The sequence below is a fragment of the Lonchura striata genome, chromosome 33, assembly GCF_046129695.1.
Source record: "Lonchura striata isolate bLonStr1 chromosome 33, bLonStr1.mat, whole genome shotgun sequence".
In the NCBI taxonomy this organism is placed as follows: domain Eukaryota; kingdom Metazoa; phylum Chordata; class Aves; order Passeriformes; family Estrildidae; genus Lonchura; species Lonchura striata.
In genome coordinates, this window is record NC_134635.1 from 1,017,225 (window position 1) to 1,033,249 (window position 16,025).

Sequence of the window (16,025 nt, forward strand, 5' to 3'; positions counted from 1 at the left end):
CGGCTGCAGGGCTGGGGGAAGCTCCCTGTTCTGATCTTGATGAGCATTCGCTTGGCTCTTCCATGCAAACACTCTCAATTCAGAGCTTTACATAGTTCAAAGCTCATAGAGCTCTTTCAGCCTCACCTGGGCAAAAGCACTTCCACGCAAACCAGCTCTGCCAAAGCTGAGGAGAAGTGCTGCTGGAAAAAGAGTGAACCTCCAAGTGCAGCAATTCCTAAAGCATGTGAAAGCTCAGCACAGACACTGCCCACTGCAGACTGGCAGTGCATTAATGCACTCACCAAGGTCACTGCGAGGTCATGCACTCAACTGGGTGCTTGGGTTGAGTTTGACAGGTCTCAAATTTCTCACTTGCTTTCTCCATGAGACTGTCCCATAGAAAAAAAATAATTTCTCCATATTTTGTGTTTCTGTTTTTACTCTCGGTGCTTGAGAAGCACTGCTTACCACCTGCCTCACAACCACCTGGAAAGCAGTCCCTCAGTTGCAGGCCTTGAAGAATCTTTCAGCCTTTCCTCATTCCCTTTCCAACTGCCCCATTAAATCCTACTTGCCCACCTCTTCCCAGTATCAGACCTCAACACAACCAGATGCTCAAAGGAAAGGCAAGAATTTAGCTGTGAGAAGCATGCTCCAAACCAAAAGCAGTGCAGGAGGCACAGTGCAGGTGCAGAGGAGCTCCAGTGGACAAAGACACAGGACACTAGTAGGAGCAGCACAAACCCTGACAGGATGGGAATCAGAGCAGTCTTTTTCCCTACCAGAGTATGGATTGCTGCTCAGGCTGCCATCTCTTCCAGTCAGTGGTGTGGTGGGTGTAGGGAATGGGATGCTGTAGTAATCCTGATGAATAAAAACAAAAGAAGACGTTTTATCAGCTCTGTCCAAAGTGCAAAGCAGTATATTTGGGAGAGAGGAATTTCTGTATTGTAGCTGCAAGATATGTCTGAGTATTGCAGTCCAACCAGCCACTTCTACGCTGATCATGACCTACAGCAGCCCCAGGTTTTTGTAGCATGTACCATCCCCCTCATCTGGCTATTAGAAGAACCAGATAAGGTCTACTGGTATGCAGCTCTTAAACAGGCTGGACTTTTCCCCCCTCTTCACAATAAAATGGACATGTCCTGTTGCTAAATAAAGCCCATTCTCATCAGGTATTTAGTCACTGGCTCTGTCACGGATCAGAGGTGAATCTCTATAATAGCCCTTGTGTTGTAACACGTGCTCCTTGGCTCCACAACGGATAGTGCTGTATGAATAATGCATGCTGGCAACTCCCCACGTGCCAAGGAGCAACTGATAACTCCTCACTGCTGCAATAAGAGAGGTGCATCCACTCAGCACACCACTTTGCCAGCTCTTCAGCTGACTTGTCTCTACCCAAGCAGCACCAGTGGAAGTGGTGTGCCCTTGTCATTCTGCAGTACTCACCAATGGGAATCTCGTCTGGAGCATTTGCAAGTCATCATATCCATACACCTGCGGCTAGAAAAAGAGTCAGAGATGACATTGGGGACATGGACAACATAAGGACACCCAATTTTAGATTAAACATTTAGATAAACATGAGAGAAAGCCAGAAGTAGCTGGTCAGCAGCCACAGAAGCCACCAGACGCAGGCAGCCAGAGCCTTGAGACAGGTTGATGCTGCCAGAAGTTTCTGGGAATTGTTCAAAGGAAAGTGCTCCATACCATAAAGCCACTCAATAGTTTCTCTCTGGGAATCATCTCAAAACTGAAATCTGTCCTCACCTTTAGGAGAGGGTGTGACACACACCCCTAGACTTTGTGGCTGTTGCTACCCTTGCCCTGACTGCCCTTTGTCACACCGTATTTCTAACACAGCTCTGAGCTTCCACACACTGTGCTCTGCCCAAGGACTCTTAAAAGGCTGGAGAGGCTGCAGAGAACAGGCATGTAGACTCTGCCCTGGGGTGATCACAACACACGCTTACCCCCACAGGCACATGGAAATAATGGAAAAAAACAGCAGGTCCAAACTCTGCCTGTCCAAGGCAGTCTTGCTGGGCTACGTCACAGTTTTTTGTTTCCCCACTACGCTACATCCCTCCCTGCTGCAGAGGGGGCTGGGAGGGACCTGTTGGCATGACACACACACTACGAAGCTCCACTCACCGGATAGGCATGTAGCAACCCCGGAGCCATGATGTATGGATTAGGCAACAACGGTGGGACTCCAGGAGGGAGATTGGGAGGGGCTTTTCCTGAAAAAGGAGGAGAAAGGAAAATTCCAGTGAAGCTCACTCTCTTACCTGTCACACCTTTCTCTGGTGCAGCAGTAGCCAGGAAAGTACCTGATGTGGTTGCAACAGAGCTGCGAGTCGAGGCCGTCACTGTGGAGTTGCTGCTGAGGCTGAGGCCCAGGCTGCTGACACTGCTGAGGCTGGATGAAACGCTGACAACCGGTGGGGCAGCTGACACCGTGCTGGAGGAGGTGGAGAAAGTACTAGCAGAAGAATGGAGGCTTGCTTCACTCTCCACACTTGTGTGCTATGGAAGGAAGGAAGCAGTCAGGGGATCAGGCAGATGGAACCAAGTGCACAGCTACCACAGGGCATTTGCTACACAGAACATTATGCACCTCTGTCTGCATCTGGATACTTCTGCAGTGAGCCTGGCTTAAGTCCAAAGTCCTGACAGCAGCCAATCCCTAACACTTACAGACCTCCCTCATGGTTACATCCTGACACATCTGTCCAATGAGCGGAACAGGGCTTGACACCACCTTTGCAGCAGGGCAATTTATTCTGCTGCAAAAGCCAATACCCAGGAACTGTACTGCAAGAGCTCCAGCAGTAAACATATTTGGTTCCACTGCATCAGCTACCAGCTTGCTCTGACACGTGGCTGTAACTCTGCAGCACCTTCAAGAGCTACTACAGGCTCAAAAGAAGGCACTGCTCAGTCAGAAATAGGCAGGGTGTCAACAGCCTTGAGCCACCGGTGCACAGTGTTGTGACATTACCCCCTGCTGTCTCTCTCCACACAACATCCAAACTCCAGCAGGACAGCCAGCAGCCTGGCAGCTCCTGTCACAGCTGCAGCCCCAAGGTCAAGCTCCCCAGCAGACCCTGCCAAGCGGAGCAGAAACAGGGTACACAGTGAGAGATCATACCCAGACTCACCAGAAGGGTTGAAGTTGATGTTCGCCCAGAGGATGTGGATGAGGACAGACTGTTCTGCTGGGTGGGTAATGCACTGACAGGAAGAGAAATAAAACGTTGTCAGACCAAGGTGAGAGAGCCAACATCAGTAGCACCATCCCATCTCCCATCTGCTTGAATGGGATGAGTCATAGTCTTCCTCACTGCATGAGACAGACTCTGATGTCTGCTATAGATTTCTGCTTCTTCAGAAATCCACCCCTTCCACTCACTCACCTGCTGAGCTGGGCAGTGGTTGTACTGGGGAGCTCCTCGCTGTGGCTCAGGCTGCTCAGAGCTGTTGAGTGTTGGCTGGCTGTTGTCAGCAAGGATGATGCAGACACCCCATCGTTGAGAGGTGCAATACTGGGAGCAGAGGGGGAGTCGGATTTCACCGCAGGGCCCGTAGCACCTAAGAACAAAGCTTTGGGTTAAGGGCAGTCACTGGCAACTTCCAGAAGGTAACACAAGGGCAAGGACCAGCAAGTGCTCAGCTAGAGGAGCTGGGAGATTTGGGGCTTCCCTCAGTGCTGCCAAACAGATATACACTTATGATTGTGTTCTACAGCTCACTTTACCCCAATACTAACACTGGCTCTGCAAAGAGCTTCGAGGCCTACAGACAAAATGCCTTCCACACACAAAGAAGAGTAAGTTATTGTCATAGGTGACCCTTCAAGGAACTCAAGGATCAGCAGAAAGCTGAATGTTTTGAGGCAAACAAATAATCTGAATGGCAGCAATTAGTCCAGCAAAGAAAAAACTTGCTATCAGCACAGATAAAGCTTCTAATTCAAAGCAGAGAACATGAGCACAAGAGATACAGGACACCTGCCATACTGGCAAGACTCTTACCTTCAACAGCCTGTGTGGTTTGTAATGGCGTGGGTTGTACAGAACTGAAACCATTCTGAGGAAGAAGAGAAAAAAGGAGTACTGGGCATTACAGCTGCACATTTTCAGAGGCAGAGCTAGTGTCACCTCTCTCTCACACTCTCTTGCAGTTATGAAAAGGTCCCGCTACCAGGATGTGTCACCAGACTGTTTGGGTCAGTCCCAAGGTCTAGTCCCATGCCAGCATAGTCCCCAGCTGTATATTACAGAAATCAGTGCAAGAAGTTTCTCTGCTGCTGGTAGTTAAGACTGCCTCAACATTCTCAATCCAAGTTCATTAGCCAAACATAACATTACTGAACTGGTGTGCAGCATACAATAACCAAATCCGTAACACAATTCTTTGTGTGAGTGCCCCTCTCTAGCAGGGTAACTCTTCATTGACACAACACATGCCCTGCAATCAGCTTGACTGCTGTTAACCCCAGTGATCCAGACCCAGGCACAAAACACAGCAGCCAGAAGAGTTCTCATTAGAGCCCACCAGCCACACAGTGAGGCTGAAGGATTACAGAACCATTTGATAAGCCATTCAGCTTTCCCCAAGACACTTCACACGTGAGGCTCACTCAGCACAATGGGTGAGCAAAGCTGTTCTCTTACCTTAGCCTGGGTCAGATCTTTCTGGGGCGAAGAGGAGATAGAATTTGGGTATCGCCTCGTCTGGGTGGATCTTTGTTCGTACAGTGGTCCCTGAGCACTGTTCTGGGAGGTAAATGTTGCTGTCTGTATTGTGCCACTCTGGTAACCAGACTCCTGGCTTTGATTGGACGAAATTGTGGATGAAGATTCACTGGAAAAGGGAAAAAAAAAAAATGTTCCTCCATTTTCCTCTAAAACACCCCTGCTGTAAGCTGCTGGCTGAGACTAGACTCTTCACTTCAAATACTCAAGACAAAAAGCCCCAAGCACCAGTATAAATGAAGCAGCCAAGACAAGAAACGTGCCCAGAGAGCAGGGCTAGCCCAGTCATGGACACACAGCTGCAGCCTTGCCTCACACACTGCTGTGCCTTAGGCAACCCTTCATGAGCTGCCACCACTCAGGTCCCAGTACTTGAAGGACTGGCCATAAGGATCAGCCCAACAGAAGACAAACGGACCATCACCAAAGATACTCCTACCCCACTGTGTCCAAGTTTGCCAGGCAAAAAGGACAAAGCACTCAGAATCTGTTCACCAAAGACATGGAGCAGTTGTGTTGGGGATTCCCCCTCTATGTTTTCAACAACACAGTTTAAGGGTAGCAGAAAAACTGTTTACTGTGCAAGTACTGCAGGCCAAAGAGCCACAGAGCTGCCCATTGAGTCTGCTGGCAACTTGCGCTTTGCTGTTGCATACATTGTCCCCCCTTTGTGACCAAAGCACAGTCAGAAAGGGTCTACTAGTATGCACGACAACTCCAGTCCACAGGATCAGCCAACTTCCAAAGCTGCCTGCTTGGATGAACAGGTTGCTGGTCCCCACCTGGCCGAGCTGGTGTAGAGGCTGCTCTGAGACTGGCTAACGGCGGCGCTGGTTGTGGGCGTCGATTCATACTCAGCAAGAACAGGCTCTGAACCAAACTGTAACGCCCCAAACTGCAGGTTTAGCCCTGAGATATCTGACGAGCCAGGCATTTCCACCGCAAGTGCAGGAATCTACAAGGGAGGAACAACAGAACAGGTCAATCATTCCCTGTGATTAGCCCAGAGAATGACTTTATTACCCTCATTTCCCTGCACACAATGGCAGTTACAGGCTTGCAGCCCCTGAATTACACTGTTCAACCCAGGCAGGCACACAACTCCATCATCCCCACAAACGCTCAGTGCTAGCAACAGGGAGGCCAAGCCCAAACCTTCCCTCAGCAGCCCAAATGGCTGTTACTGCAGCTCTAACAAAACCCAATGTCTCCTTCCCCACCACTGCTCTGCACCTTTGATGTTAATGATGCTTTTTTCTTTTGCTGCTTGAGCTTCTGCTGTGCTGGCTGGGGACTTGAGGACTGGTTGTCCGAGGACCCTGGTGACATCTGGGGAACTGGATTGGTTTTGCTGGGCAGTGGTGAGGATGGAGGTGCCGGCGTGGTTGTGGAGGCTGTCACCACAGGCTGCTTCTCCTGCATGAACACTTCTATCATGGTTGAAGTTGATGTGAAGCCCTGACGCTTGGTGAAGGGACTATGCACAGAAGAGTCTGTTGGGTTCTTGAGATCTATGGGACAAGACAGCAGGGTTTGTTTCCTTAAAAATAAATCAAATTCTGATGGTTACCAAGAAAAAGAAACCCTTTTTATGTTTCATCCTGAAGCTTGCCAGAGAGCAGAGAACTTAAGCATCTCTGCTCCCAGCCTCACATTCTCACTACCATCAATGCCAAGACTTTTAAAGCCCTTCTTCCCTCAGTTGCTTCCACCGTCCCTAGAGGACAAAGTCAGCTTGCATGGCAGAAGTCCTCTATTCTCCAAGAAAAGCTGGGCTCCAGAGTCCCTCATGTGGAGACACTGCATGTCAGAGTCCTGCAGGCCACTTCCTTCCCATCTGTTATCAGTCCTGCATTCCACTGCCTCACCCTTCTCCTGCAGGGACTAGGTATCTTCAAGTAACATCACTACTTCGGGCTGCCTACCCTCAGGTCTTTGCACCACCTTCCTCATCTGACTAAGCCTTTCCACAGTTTGTTCAAAATCAATTCCTATTCTCTGTGACTGTCCTCTGAGGCTTCTTGTCTGAGAAGATCAGAAGCTGGCAACACTGACTGTCACTAGGACAGAGCTCAATTTTTCTTCAGCTTAGATTTGAACCAGAGCCATTTCCCTATAAAAAGCACAAGCTGAAGGAAATGACACCAGCACTCAACCACACCAAAACTCAGCTTCTCATCTGAAAAGAGCCTCTCAATTCCTGTTTATTCCCTCATGCCAGCCTAGTGATAGAATTACTTCTTGGCATTTAAGAGCAAATCCCCCTAAAATTCCCTTAAAAGATAGTAGGAGTTCAGCAGGGAGAAGCACTTGTATTTGGGAGCTATTCTCCAGAGGTGCCCTTTCAGAACTTTTTCTGGCACAGCTTTACACTGGGAAGTAGTTCTGCACACTGAGAAGCTCAAGAACACCAGATCCCTGGCCCCGAAAGTGTCTGGAATGACAGATTCAACCGTTCCAAGTATAAAAAGAACAGGGAGAGATTCACACAGAATATTACATTTTAGTCTCACTCACAGCTCTCTTAATTTTTCCAGCTCAGCTAAATTGGTTGTGAACTTGTGAACAGATCCTCTGCTGAATCCCTCCCACCCTGCTCCCAGCGTGCCCCTGCAGTTCTGGGGAAACACGTTCCCTCCCCTCTGGGGAGCTGTGCTGCCTCTTACCGTACTGCACCAGAGACGAGGTCTGTGTGGTGGATCCCATGTCCCAGGAAGCAGCAGTGGTGCTCCCAGCAGGCTGGGTGTGCTGAGCTGCCAGCTGAGCCAGTGCCTGGGCTGTCTTGAACTGCTCCAGGAACTGCGACCCTGTGGTACTGCTGCCTTTGGCCTCCCCGACATCTCCAAACCCTTTCCCCAGCATGCTCACCTGCAATTTCAGCAAGGAGATAAAAGTCAATGTCTCCCATGGCTTGGAACTTGGCTCAGAGGACATCTCTGAACATCAACCCAAATGCACTGTATCCTGCTTCTTCTCACTGGGTGCCTCAGCTCAACACTCTTGAGCTCCAAACACACACACACGGCTGGCAGGAAGGGCTCATGTTCCTTTCCCAGCCTCCATCGTGTGTGAACACAGGTATGCTCATCTCTTGCCCAACCCATGCCATGGTACAGTGTCACAGGGGGTTACAAAGGGAGTTAACAGACAGGATCTTAAAAAACATACTGAATTATTCTCATGCATTCAGTTCCACTAAAAGAAAAACACCAGGAGATCCTGGCTTTATAGTTAATGTGGTTTTGAAAATTTTTCCTCAACTATCTCACCATTAAGTAAACAAACTTTATTTCTTTTTGCTGAAGTTACACAAAGCAGCATCTGCCCAAGTCTATGCACATCCCTGACTCTGACTCAATGTCTCCTTCCTTCTCCTGTCAGTGGGTGCCAGCATTCCACCCCACACCAGTTCCCAACCAGTTCTGTTTCTCAAACTGTTGGAATTGCAAGCCCTGGACCAAAAGAGCTTTTCCTTTCCTTTAAGCAGGAATGAAGCATGTGTTGCAAATCTGACAAAGGCAGAAGGGGAGGAATTATCACAATTATTTCAAATTGAGCAATGAACTTCAGGCCACTGCTTTTAAAGCAGACTAGCAAATTATTTCACTCTACCAGTCCCAAGCAACGAGCATCAGGACTGTATTTCCTGTATTACCCAAACAGATACAACAACAGGAGATAAAAGCAACCTCAGCCAAACACCCACTGGCAGAGACCAGCATTTCCTTACCATGCTGTGGTGAGAGAAGGAGTTTCCAGAGGCAGGCTGGGATAGAGCACTCTGTTTAGAATTGCTGAACACCAGTGGCTGCGCCAGGGAAGGAGTCTGGGATGACTCCAGGTTTGTTGACTCATTCTCCATAGAAGAGGGTGTCTTTCCTAGCAGGACTGCGAGATCAATTCTGGGTAGACAAAGACCCACTGAGGTTACCAGAAGCTCCCACTTCCATGAGAACAGTATTCCCCCTCGAGCCTCACAGCTTTTACTTCACAAATTGAAGGAACCTGCAGAATGCTAACTCAGAACTGTTGGTATCAGTCTCAAAAAGACTGACCAAGCAAGACCCTGCACGGCCTTTGCTTTTAAATCACACTTTACATTGATTTAACCCAGCAAAATTCCCCCAAAGCTGAAGAACCAGCAACAGAGCCTAGGAAAATTCTAATCCAGGATTAGGACCCAGTAACTCCTAAATCAACTCTTCCATTTAAATCCACACCATCTCATTCAGAGCTGCTGCATTTTAACTAGCTAGTAAGGTTTAGTCGAAGATGGCAAATTGCTCTGAGACTCATGTGCCACTTTTCCAGGAAAACAGCATCACCATGGGCTCTCACCTTTGTCCAGCTGTGATTGTCACATTCTCAGCAGGCAGAGGCACTGAAGACACATTGGAGGCTGTGAAGATCTTTGTCTCTGACAGCTAAAAGATAAAAAAGGAAAAAAAGAATCCAAAAGTGAGAGCAGCACCTCATAACAGTGCCTATGACACAAAGCACATGAATGTTTGAGTCAAACAACCACAGAAAAACTAAAAAAATTCAAGTGCTTATACTGAAACTTCTCTAGCATTTGGCTTTCATCAGAATTAGTTTCTATTTCTTTTGTTTCTTCTCAGGCAAGCGCACAAGTCATATGCCAGTGGAAAAAAAAACTCTCAAATGCTTCTACAAATTTCCCATAGTCTGTAAGTTCCCTAGGTCTGCCCTAGGACTTTGGGGTGCTGCTTTGAGTCAATGGCATGCAGCACAGACCTGCAAAAGCCCCTGCTCAGTAGGTGCAAGCACTGGTAACAAAGTCAAAGAGAAACTTTGGATCCATAGCTAAGCTTCCAATGATCTGGGCTCACTTGGATGATCTGACCAACAGATCAACTATGGAAGGGAAAATAATATTGCCCAAAATCTGCTGGAGGTTAGTGATGACCTGTGAAATATGGCCTGAAACATATCTGAACACAACAGCTTCTATTCCAGACTGAGGAGCTGCTACAAACTGAACTGCCAGAGTTTAAGTGTAAATCCAGAACTCCTGGGAGCATCTCACACATACTGAGAGTAAGAAAGGCTCTTAGAAACTCCCTTCTAGCAGAGACCTGACTGAACAAAGAAAAGCTGCTCATATCTCTGAACACAGCAGCAGTGCTTCCCCCAGGTGGTGCCTGGCAAACAAATGCTTGCTGTGCTTGCCCATTCTGTCAGCTGAGCCAAAATGAGCACACAAAACTAACAATCACACTAAAATGTCCAACTCTGCTCCCATCTGCAAGACGAGAAGTCCTTCCTTGATTCAGAGAGGGACTGAAGCCCATTTCAGAAGAAACTTATAGATAGGCATTAACAGAAGGTGCTAACAATGTCCAGTCTCTCCTGAAGGAGACAAGAGTGACACAAGATGGTGAGACACACCAAAGAGCATGTCAGAAAGTAAAGTCAAGAGTTTTGTTTCCATTCAAATCACAAGGACCAGCAGAGGCACATGATGTGCATGAAAACATGAAACTGCTGCTGGTGTGATCAAAGGCAAATCTTCCCCAACTGCCACACCACCAGAGGAGTGGAGCAAAAAGCCTGTGTGGAGTCAGGCCAGTTTTTGGAAGAATTCCATTTTGCAGTTACAGGAAATGAGAGGACCAGCCTCAATGCCCCAGGAGAGCTCTTCCTGTCTTGGGCTCCTATGACAAGCTCTATAACACATATCCTGTAGAAGATGCAACAATTACTTATTCATCATCATAGCTCCTGGGGCTGGGAGCTTGCCTGGGGCTCCATCCACGGTTTGTGGAGGATGGGCTTTTGAGCTCCCCTGGCAGCTCTGTGTGTACAGACAGGACAGCAGCCTGCTGGCAGATGCACAGAGAGATGGGTTCAGAAAATACCTACATCTTCATTCCAGTCCTCCGTGCCCCATTCTTCTGTCGCTGCCCTCCATGCACCTATAAGGACAACAACAGGTACAGAAGTTATGCATGCATCAAAGCTCTATGTCCAACAGCTGGGGAGCACTGGGGAGCTTTGCAGGCAGCCAGGAGGATTTGTATTTGCCAATCAGACAATTAAAGCAGTCAATCTCAACTCAGGATTTTTATGGTCAAGGTGCTGTGATGGGATTGCCTCTGCCTTGCTGGTGAAGGCTGGGATGAAAAAGAGGAACTGCTGGGCTGACAGCACATCTTCCCAACACCCAAAAGGGAAGCTGAGCTCTGCAAGGAAGCCCCAGCATTGTCCCCAGCCTCCTTGTGCCATTTTCCTGTCTTTCCCTTATACTGCAGTAGCTGTAGGTTTGTGCACCTGCAAGCAGTGTTACCCCAGCAGCTCCTCCCTTGTGGGCTTCCTGCCAGCTCTGGCACAGAACCTCACCATACAGGTAAATCTCAAGTTTCTATAAAACTTGAGGATAACTGAGCCATTCCCATGGTTCATCTTCCACCCCATCAGAAGAAAAATCTTGAAACCTCAGCGCTCCAGAACCTCCTGTGCTCAAGCAAATGGGATTCAGAAAAGAAAATTTAGGGGATTCCTGCATTTTCTGTGACCAGTTTCAGAGATATGCTCAAAGTGTGCAGCTTGAAGTACCAGGGAGAAAAGCAGGAAACCTCAGCTGCAATCCAACACAGTACATTTTAGGCGAGCAAAATTTACCAGAAAAAGAGTTTTGCCTGGCTGCATTTTCAACTTGTTCCAATCCTTGCTTCCATCACAGTTTACTCTGTGTACTTTGAATATTATGTGTCAGTTTCAGATTCCATTTACCAACTAAAATTTGGTTTGGGAAGACAGCAGGAGCTTTCACATCCCCATAAACCTCAGAGCATAAAGCCAGTCTCATTTTGTGCAGCTTATTTTCAGTCCACACAAACCAGATCAAGAAAACTGGAGAGCACCAACACGGTTAATCCTGAAGACACTTACTGGATGGAACAAGCTGGTATCAGCCCTTTTACATCATAAAGTGTGTGGGGAAGGAGAACATTCTGAGCTCTTCTGCAGGACACAGATCTCCCCATATAGACTTCACTTGTGTATTTAAACAACCACTTGTCTAGACTTGGGGGATCTAGTGCATGAAATAAGTATCAATAAATTAGTCTTTTTTCATTGCTTTTTTGTCTTGCTTGATGAATTGAGCCAATTCAAGAAGTCCCCAGGATTTACCTTTTTATATATTCAAGTCTGAAATACAGATATTAATACAACAATACTTGCCAGAGTGCCAGAAGTCTTAAGGCACACTACCCCATCCTCCACAGCCAGAACCATCAACACATCCAATGCAAAACACATCTGCAGTTTAGAAACCTGAATTCCCACAATCCTTAGATTTTTGGTGCCCTCACAGCAGTAGTGAGAAGGCTGCTTTCCAAATTTTCATGGATCAGAAAGATCACTCTAGCCCAAGCCTGACCCAAGAGGTGAAGTGGGAGCTGGATGTACCTGCAGCTGGCCCAGAGAGCAGGAAGACAGGAGAGCTGCCCCAAGAGCTTGTGCATGCAGAACATAACATGGGGCTCTTAAGTCTTGCTTGTTTGCAGAAAATAAGAAAAGAAAAGCAGCACTAAAAGCAGAAGGAAACCCTGCAGATGAAGAACAGCCATTGACAGGGCTTTCCCAGCAAGTCTACTCCTCAAATATCAGACACTGACTCAGCACGGCTCGAGCTCCCCACACACAAAGGGGCAGATGGAGAATCAAAGACCTGCGATGGATTCACCAGGAACACTCCAGAAAACTCCCAACTAGCACAGCATGGGAAGTTTTAAAGAAACCAACAGCATCGCTCTCCATCAAGCTCTTCCAAAGGGGAGAGCTGCAACACAAGCAATACCCTGAGTATTCTAACACCATTTCAGAAGGGTGGTCTTCTGAACAGCAAGCCTTCCTCTACTTTCAGAAAGCCCTTCAAAAAGCTGCTGGTCTTTAAGTGCCTCAAAACAAGAAAAAGAGGAAAAATAAAATTAAGCCAAGAACATGTGCAAATATGAATGTGGTGAAGGAAAAATATTGCATTGTGTCTCCAAGTTTTTCAAATCCCTTACCAAATACACTCTCTCTTCATTTTAAACTGGGAGATAACCACCCAGCTTGCTCCTCCCACAGCCCAGCAGGCAGTCTGCTGCCACGCAAGGACTGGATGCAGGCTTGTCACCCTGCACTAGGAAGGCAACACACCCAAAGGCCCCCACTCTGCACCTACAAGGAATGTTAATCCAAACAAAGCCAAAGGGCAGCAAAATCATAATGGCAGTGCTGGAGCAGATGGCCTTGTGCTGCCTGTGGAAGTTAAAGATTAACCCGGAATGCTCCAACACAGCAGAAGCACAACATGTATGTCTGCCTGCTTTCAGGCCCTTGCATGAGAGACTCCTTGGCCTCAACACTTCTCCTCCTGCCCTGACCTCCAAGAGTCAAGTGGCAAGTTCTTCTGGGACCTTAGCCTCAACTTCAAAATCTCAGGTTAGATGGAGGAAACAAACCAGATGTTTGCCTTATTGTGGACACAATGGAATTCTGTAGATGTAAGGCAAACTGCATCCCCTCATGGGCATCTCTTGGCCTCATAAGGATAATGGTATATGAGCAGGAAATAAAAGTGGCCAGGCACAGAGCAGCTCTGCCATCAAGCATCCCTGTCATCTCAAAATCCACCATCATCTTCAACTGCAGGGAGGTGAAGAGGAGCAGCCAGGCAGGCTGAGCATGCCAGAGCAGCCACTGAGCACTGCTCACCCAGCAGCAGCCAAAAGCAGAGGAAAAGCACAGAGAGAGCTCAGCCAGAGCAGCTGCCCTGGTAGCAGTGGTGACCCTCAGCAGGAACAGCAGGGAGGTCAGAGGAGGCACAGGGACAACAGCAAGTGACAGCTTTGGGGATGTGAGGCACAGGGAGTATGACTGAGCTGCCTCACACTTCCTGCCTCAGGTGCCATACTCTGCCACCAGCGCTGTGGACACAGAGCTGCTCTGGACATCCAGAAGCAATGGCTGAAGTTAAAATTTGCATAATCCATAGGAATTGGTGTTAGCTTCTCCCAATTTACATTCAAGGTCTCAAGGTTAGTAAAAGCACAGTCAGAACAAATGTCAAATATTAATTAAAATGAACAAATTAAGAGAGAAGAATGACATATCCACAGATATTTCAGATTTTTTTAAAAAAGCTATAAAGTAAAGGTATCCGGGGCAGTTAGTGCACCTGGATGTATCGTACCAGGAGCAGTGTCAAATTTTCGGGGATAATTTGACCCCTCACCCCCAATGAAATCAAGTCCTGAAACAAAAAAAAAAGAAAAGAAAGACAACCAGTGAAATTTTGACTTTAGAACGTGTAGGTGAGTTTCATTGCCCCCATGTACACCAGTCACATTGTACCTGTGGATATTAATTTAAAGAGATGCCTGTGGCTACTAAACTGGAAACAAAACAACCACACACAACACAGGTGACCAGTGGTGTTGCACAATAAACTTTACAGCTGTGTTGTAGTACTAGACCAAATCTGAGTTGTTCATCAGAAATATCTTCAGTTCTCCCCCTAACCACACTCTATCCCACTTCATTCCACAATTCCACAAAAAACCAACACAGGGAAAATGAAAACCATTCAAACAGAAGCCTGTTCCCACTAGACAGCCACACTTCCAGCACACAAAACTGTGTCCATCCCTCTAGTATTAAAAATCCCATCTCCGTTGCAAAGATGATCACTCTGTCTGCTGATGTTTCACAAAAACACCCTCCTTTCACAACAGCTTTTTTCTGAAGAAAAAAAAAATTAACAAAACCTATGAAAACACAAATGAACCACCCCCACCCTCTCCCTGACACCAACAGTATGCAGTAAAAGGTATCCCAGTTAACAGGACTTTAATTCTCTCTTTCGAAACCTATCAGTTTTTCAGCAAAACCAAGAAGTATGTAAGGGGTCTAAAGCACCATTAACACAGGTGTGGATGCTTCTTACACCCAAGACATGGTATTTACTTAAATACTTGGTGATTGCGGAAAAATAGTTTAACTTTGCAGTGGTGCCAGATTGCTCCATAAAAAAGACAAAACCACCGATGAGCCCTGCCCTCCTCCCCCATCCCTCAAAAAAGGCTATTTACAAGCAAGAACTTTGACTGTCCCATTCTCACACTGCAAAATCTCAGTTCACCTGTGTCTCAATATTGTGCATACATGAAAGAAAACCCAGAGCACCAGTTCTCCAATGCAGGAGAATGTGCAGAGGCAGCTGGGTGCTCAGAATCACCCAGCAAATATGTTTGCTCCAAACAAGGAAGGAAGCAGAATTGCTTTCAGCTCGTTTCTGTAACAAAGTCCTATCCCACCATGGTTGAGCAAGATCACCATGAAAGAAAGAATGCTCTCGGTATCAAGATGAAGAGCAATACATCCGTGTAATTCTTAAAATGATGCACCAAACACTTGGAGATCTTGGATCTGCTTATCAAACTACAGTTTATAAAAAATACCTTTCCAAGCACTAACAAGGTTTCTACAGGAAAAAAAAATAGAGGCAAGTGTTCCTGTGCCTCTGCCAGGCAACAGCACCCACAAGCTCACCCCAGAGCAATCATCCAGCTCCCGTTTCTAATGTGCAAAGGGTGCAAAGTATCAGGGTGACCGAATCCATCTCTGAACCAACACCTGTTCTTCCATTCCTGAGCCTAAGACCTGCCTAGAATGTCCTCACTGCAGCTGGATGGATGCAAAACCCACTCACACTCTCAATACAAGCCAGCACACACACATGTGAAGATTCTTACTTGTGCCATCGTCCGGCTCAAAGCTCCCAGTGTTGTTCCAGGTGTTGTTGCTATTCCCATAGTTCTCATCCGTGCTGGCTGGCTCAGCATAGTCAGCTGGGTTGAAAGTTCTGTAAGAAATACAAGGATGGAAATGACCACTCTGCTAAAGCATTTTGAAAGCAATTGATTTTATTCAGACCATAACACATATCACAAGGCACTTCTCTCAGCAGCAAGATGCTTCAGTTACAGCAGCCATCCCAAAATTAAGTTACCATGATGCAACTTGGGCCTTATTAACAAAAACCAACAAACAAAACCAAACAAAACAAACCAAACAAAGCAATCTAAAAGAAAATGGGAACAGAAATGACCGATACAAACACTACCATTCATGCACAGACTTTTGTTTTTGTTGTGGTTTGTGTCAGTGGAACTTACCCCATGCCTTGGGCAGAAAATCTTCCCCCTCGCCGTCCAGAGCCACCTGTAAACACACACACATGCACAGCTGTCCCTTGGCTCTACA

At 47.1% G+C, this 16,025-nt stretch overlaps 1 protein-coding gene across 5 annotated transcripts in view; it reads right to left on the reverse strand.

Annotated features, from left to right (window-relative positions):
* Positions 1 to 16,025, reverse strand: part of UBAP2L (ubiquitin associated protein 2 like) — a 29,960-nt gene that overhangs the window by 4,068 nt on the left and 9,867 nt on the right. For 3 of the 5 annotated variants that reach the window (XM_021532221.2, XM_031506861.2, XM_031506860.2), the window contains exons 7-23: positions 15,938 to 15,983; positions 15,515 to 15,624; positions 13,954 to 14,013; positions 10,632 to 10,684; positions 9,087 to 9,172; positions 8,479 to 8,650; positions 7,415 to 7,616; positions 5,982 to 6,259; positions 5,531 to 5,703; positions 4,668 to 4,857; positions 4,026 to 4,080; positions 3,408 to 3,582; positions 3,153 to 3,225; positions 2,322 to 2,517; positions 2,143 to 2,231; positions 1,438 to 1,491; positions 765 to 846 (exon numbers count right to left, since the gene is read on the reverse strand). In XM_021532221.2, coding sequence (XP_021387896.1) covers positions 765 to 846; positions 1,438 to 1,491; positions 2,143 to 2,231; positions 2,322 to 2,517; positions 3,153 to 3,225; positions 3,408 to 3,582; positions 4,026 to 4,080; positions 4,668 to 4,857; positions 5,531 to 5,703; positions 5,982 to 6,259; positions 7,415 to 7,616; positions 8,479 to 8,650; positions 9,087 to 9,172; positions 10,632 to 10,684; positions 13,954 to 14,013; positions 15,515 to 15,624; positions 15,938 to 15,983 — 2,094 coding nt within the window. The remainder of the gene's footprint in view (positions 1 to 764; positions 847 to 1,437; positions 1,492 to 2,142; positions 2,232 to 2,321; positions 2,518 to 3,152; positions 3,226 to 3,407; positions 3,583 to 4,025; positions 4,081 to 4,667; positions 4,858 to 5,530; positions 5,704 to 5,981; positions 6,260 to 7,414; positions 7,617 to 8,478; positions 8,651 to 9,086; positions 9,173 to 10,631; positions 10,685 to 13,953; positions 14,014 to 15,514; positions 15,625 to 15,937; positions 15,984 to 16,025) is intronic. The other 2 variants (XM_021532222.2, XM_031506862.2) reach the window with 1 other exon arrangement.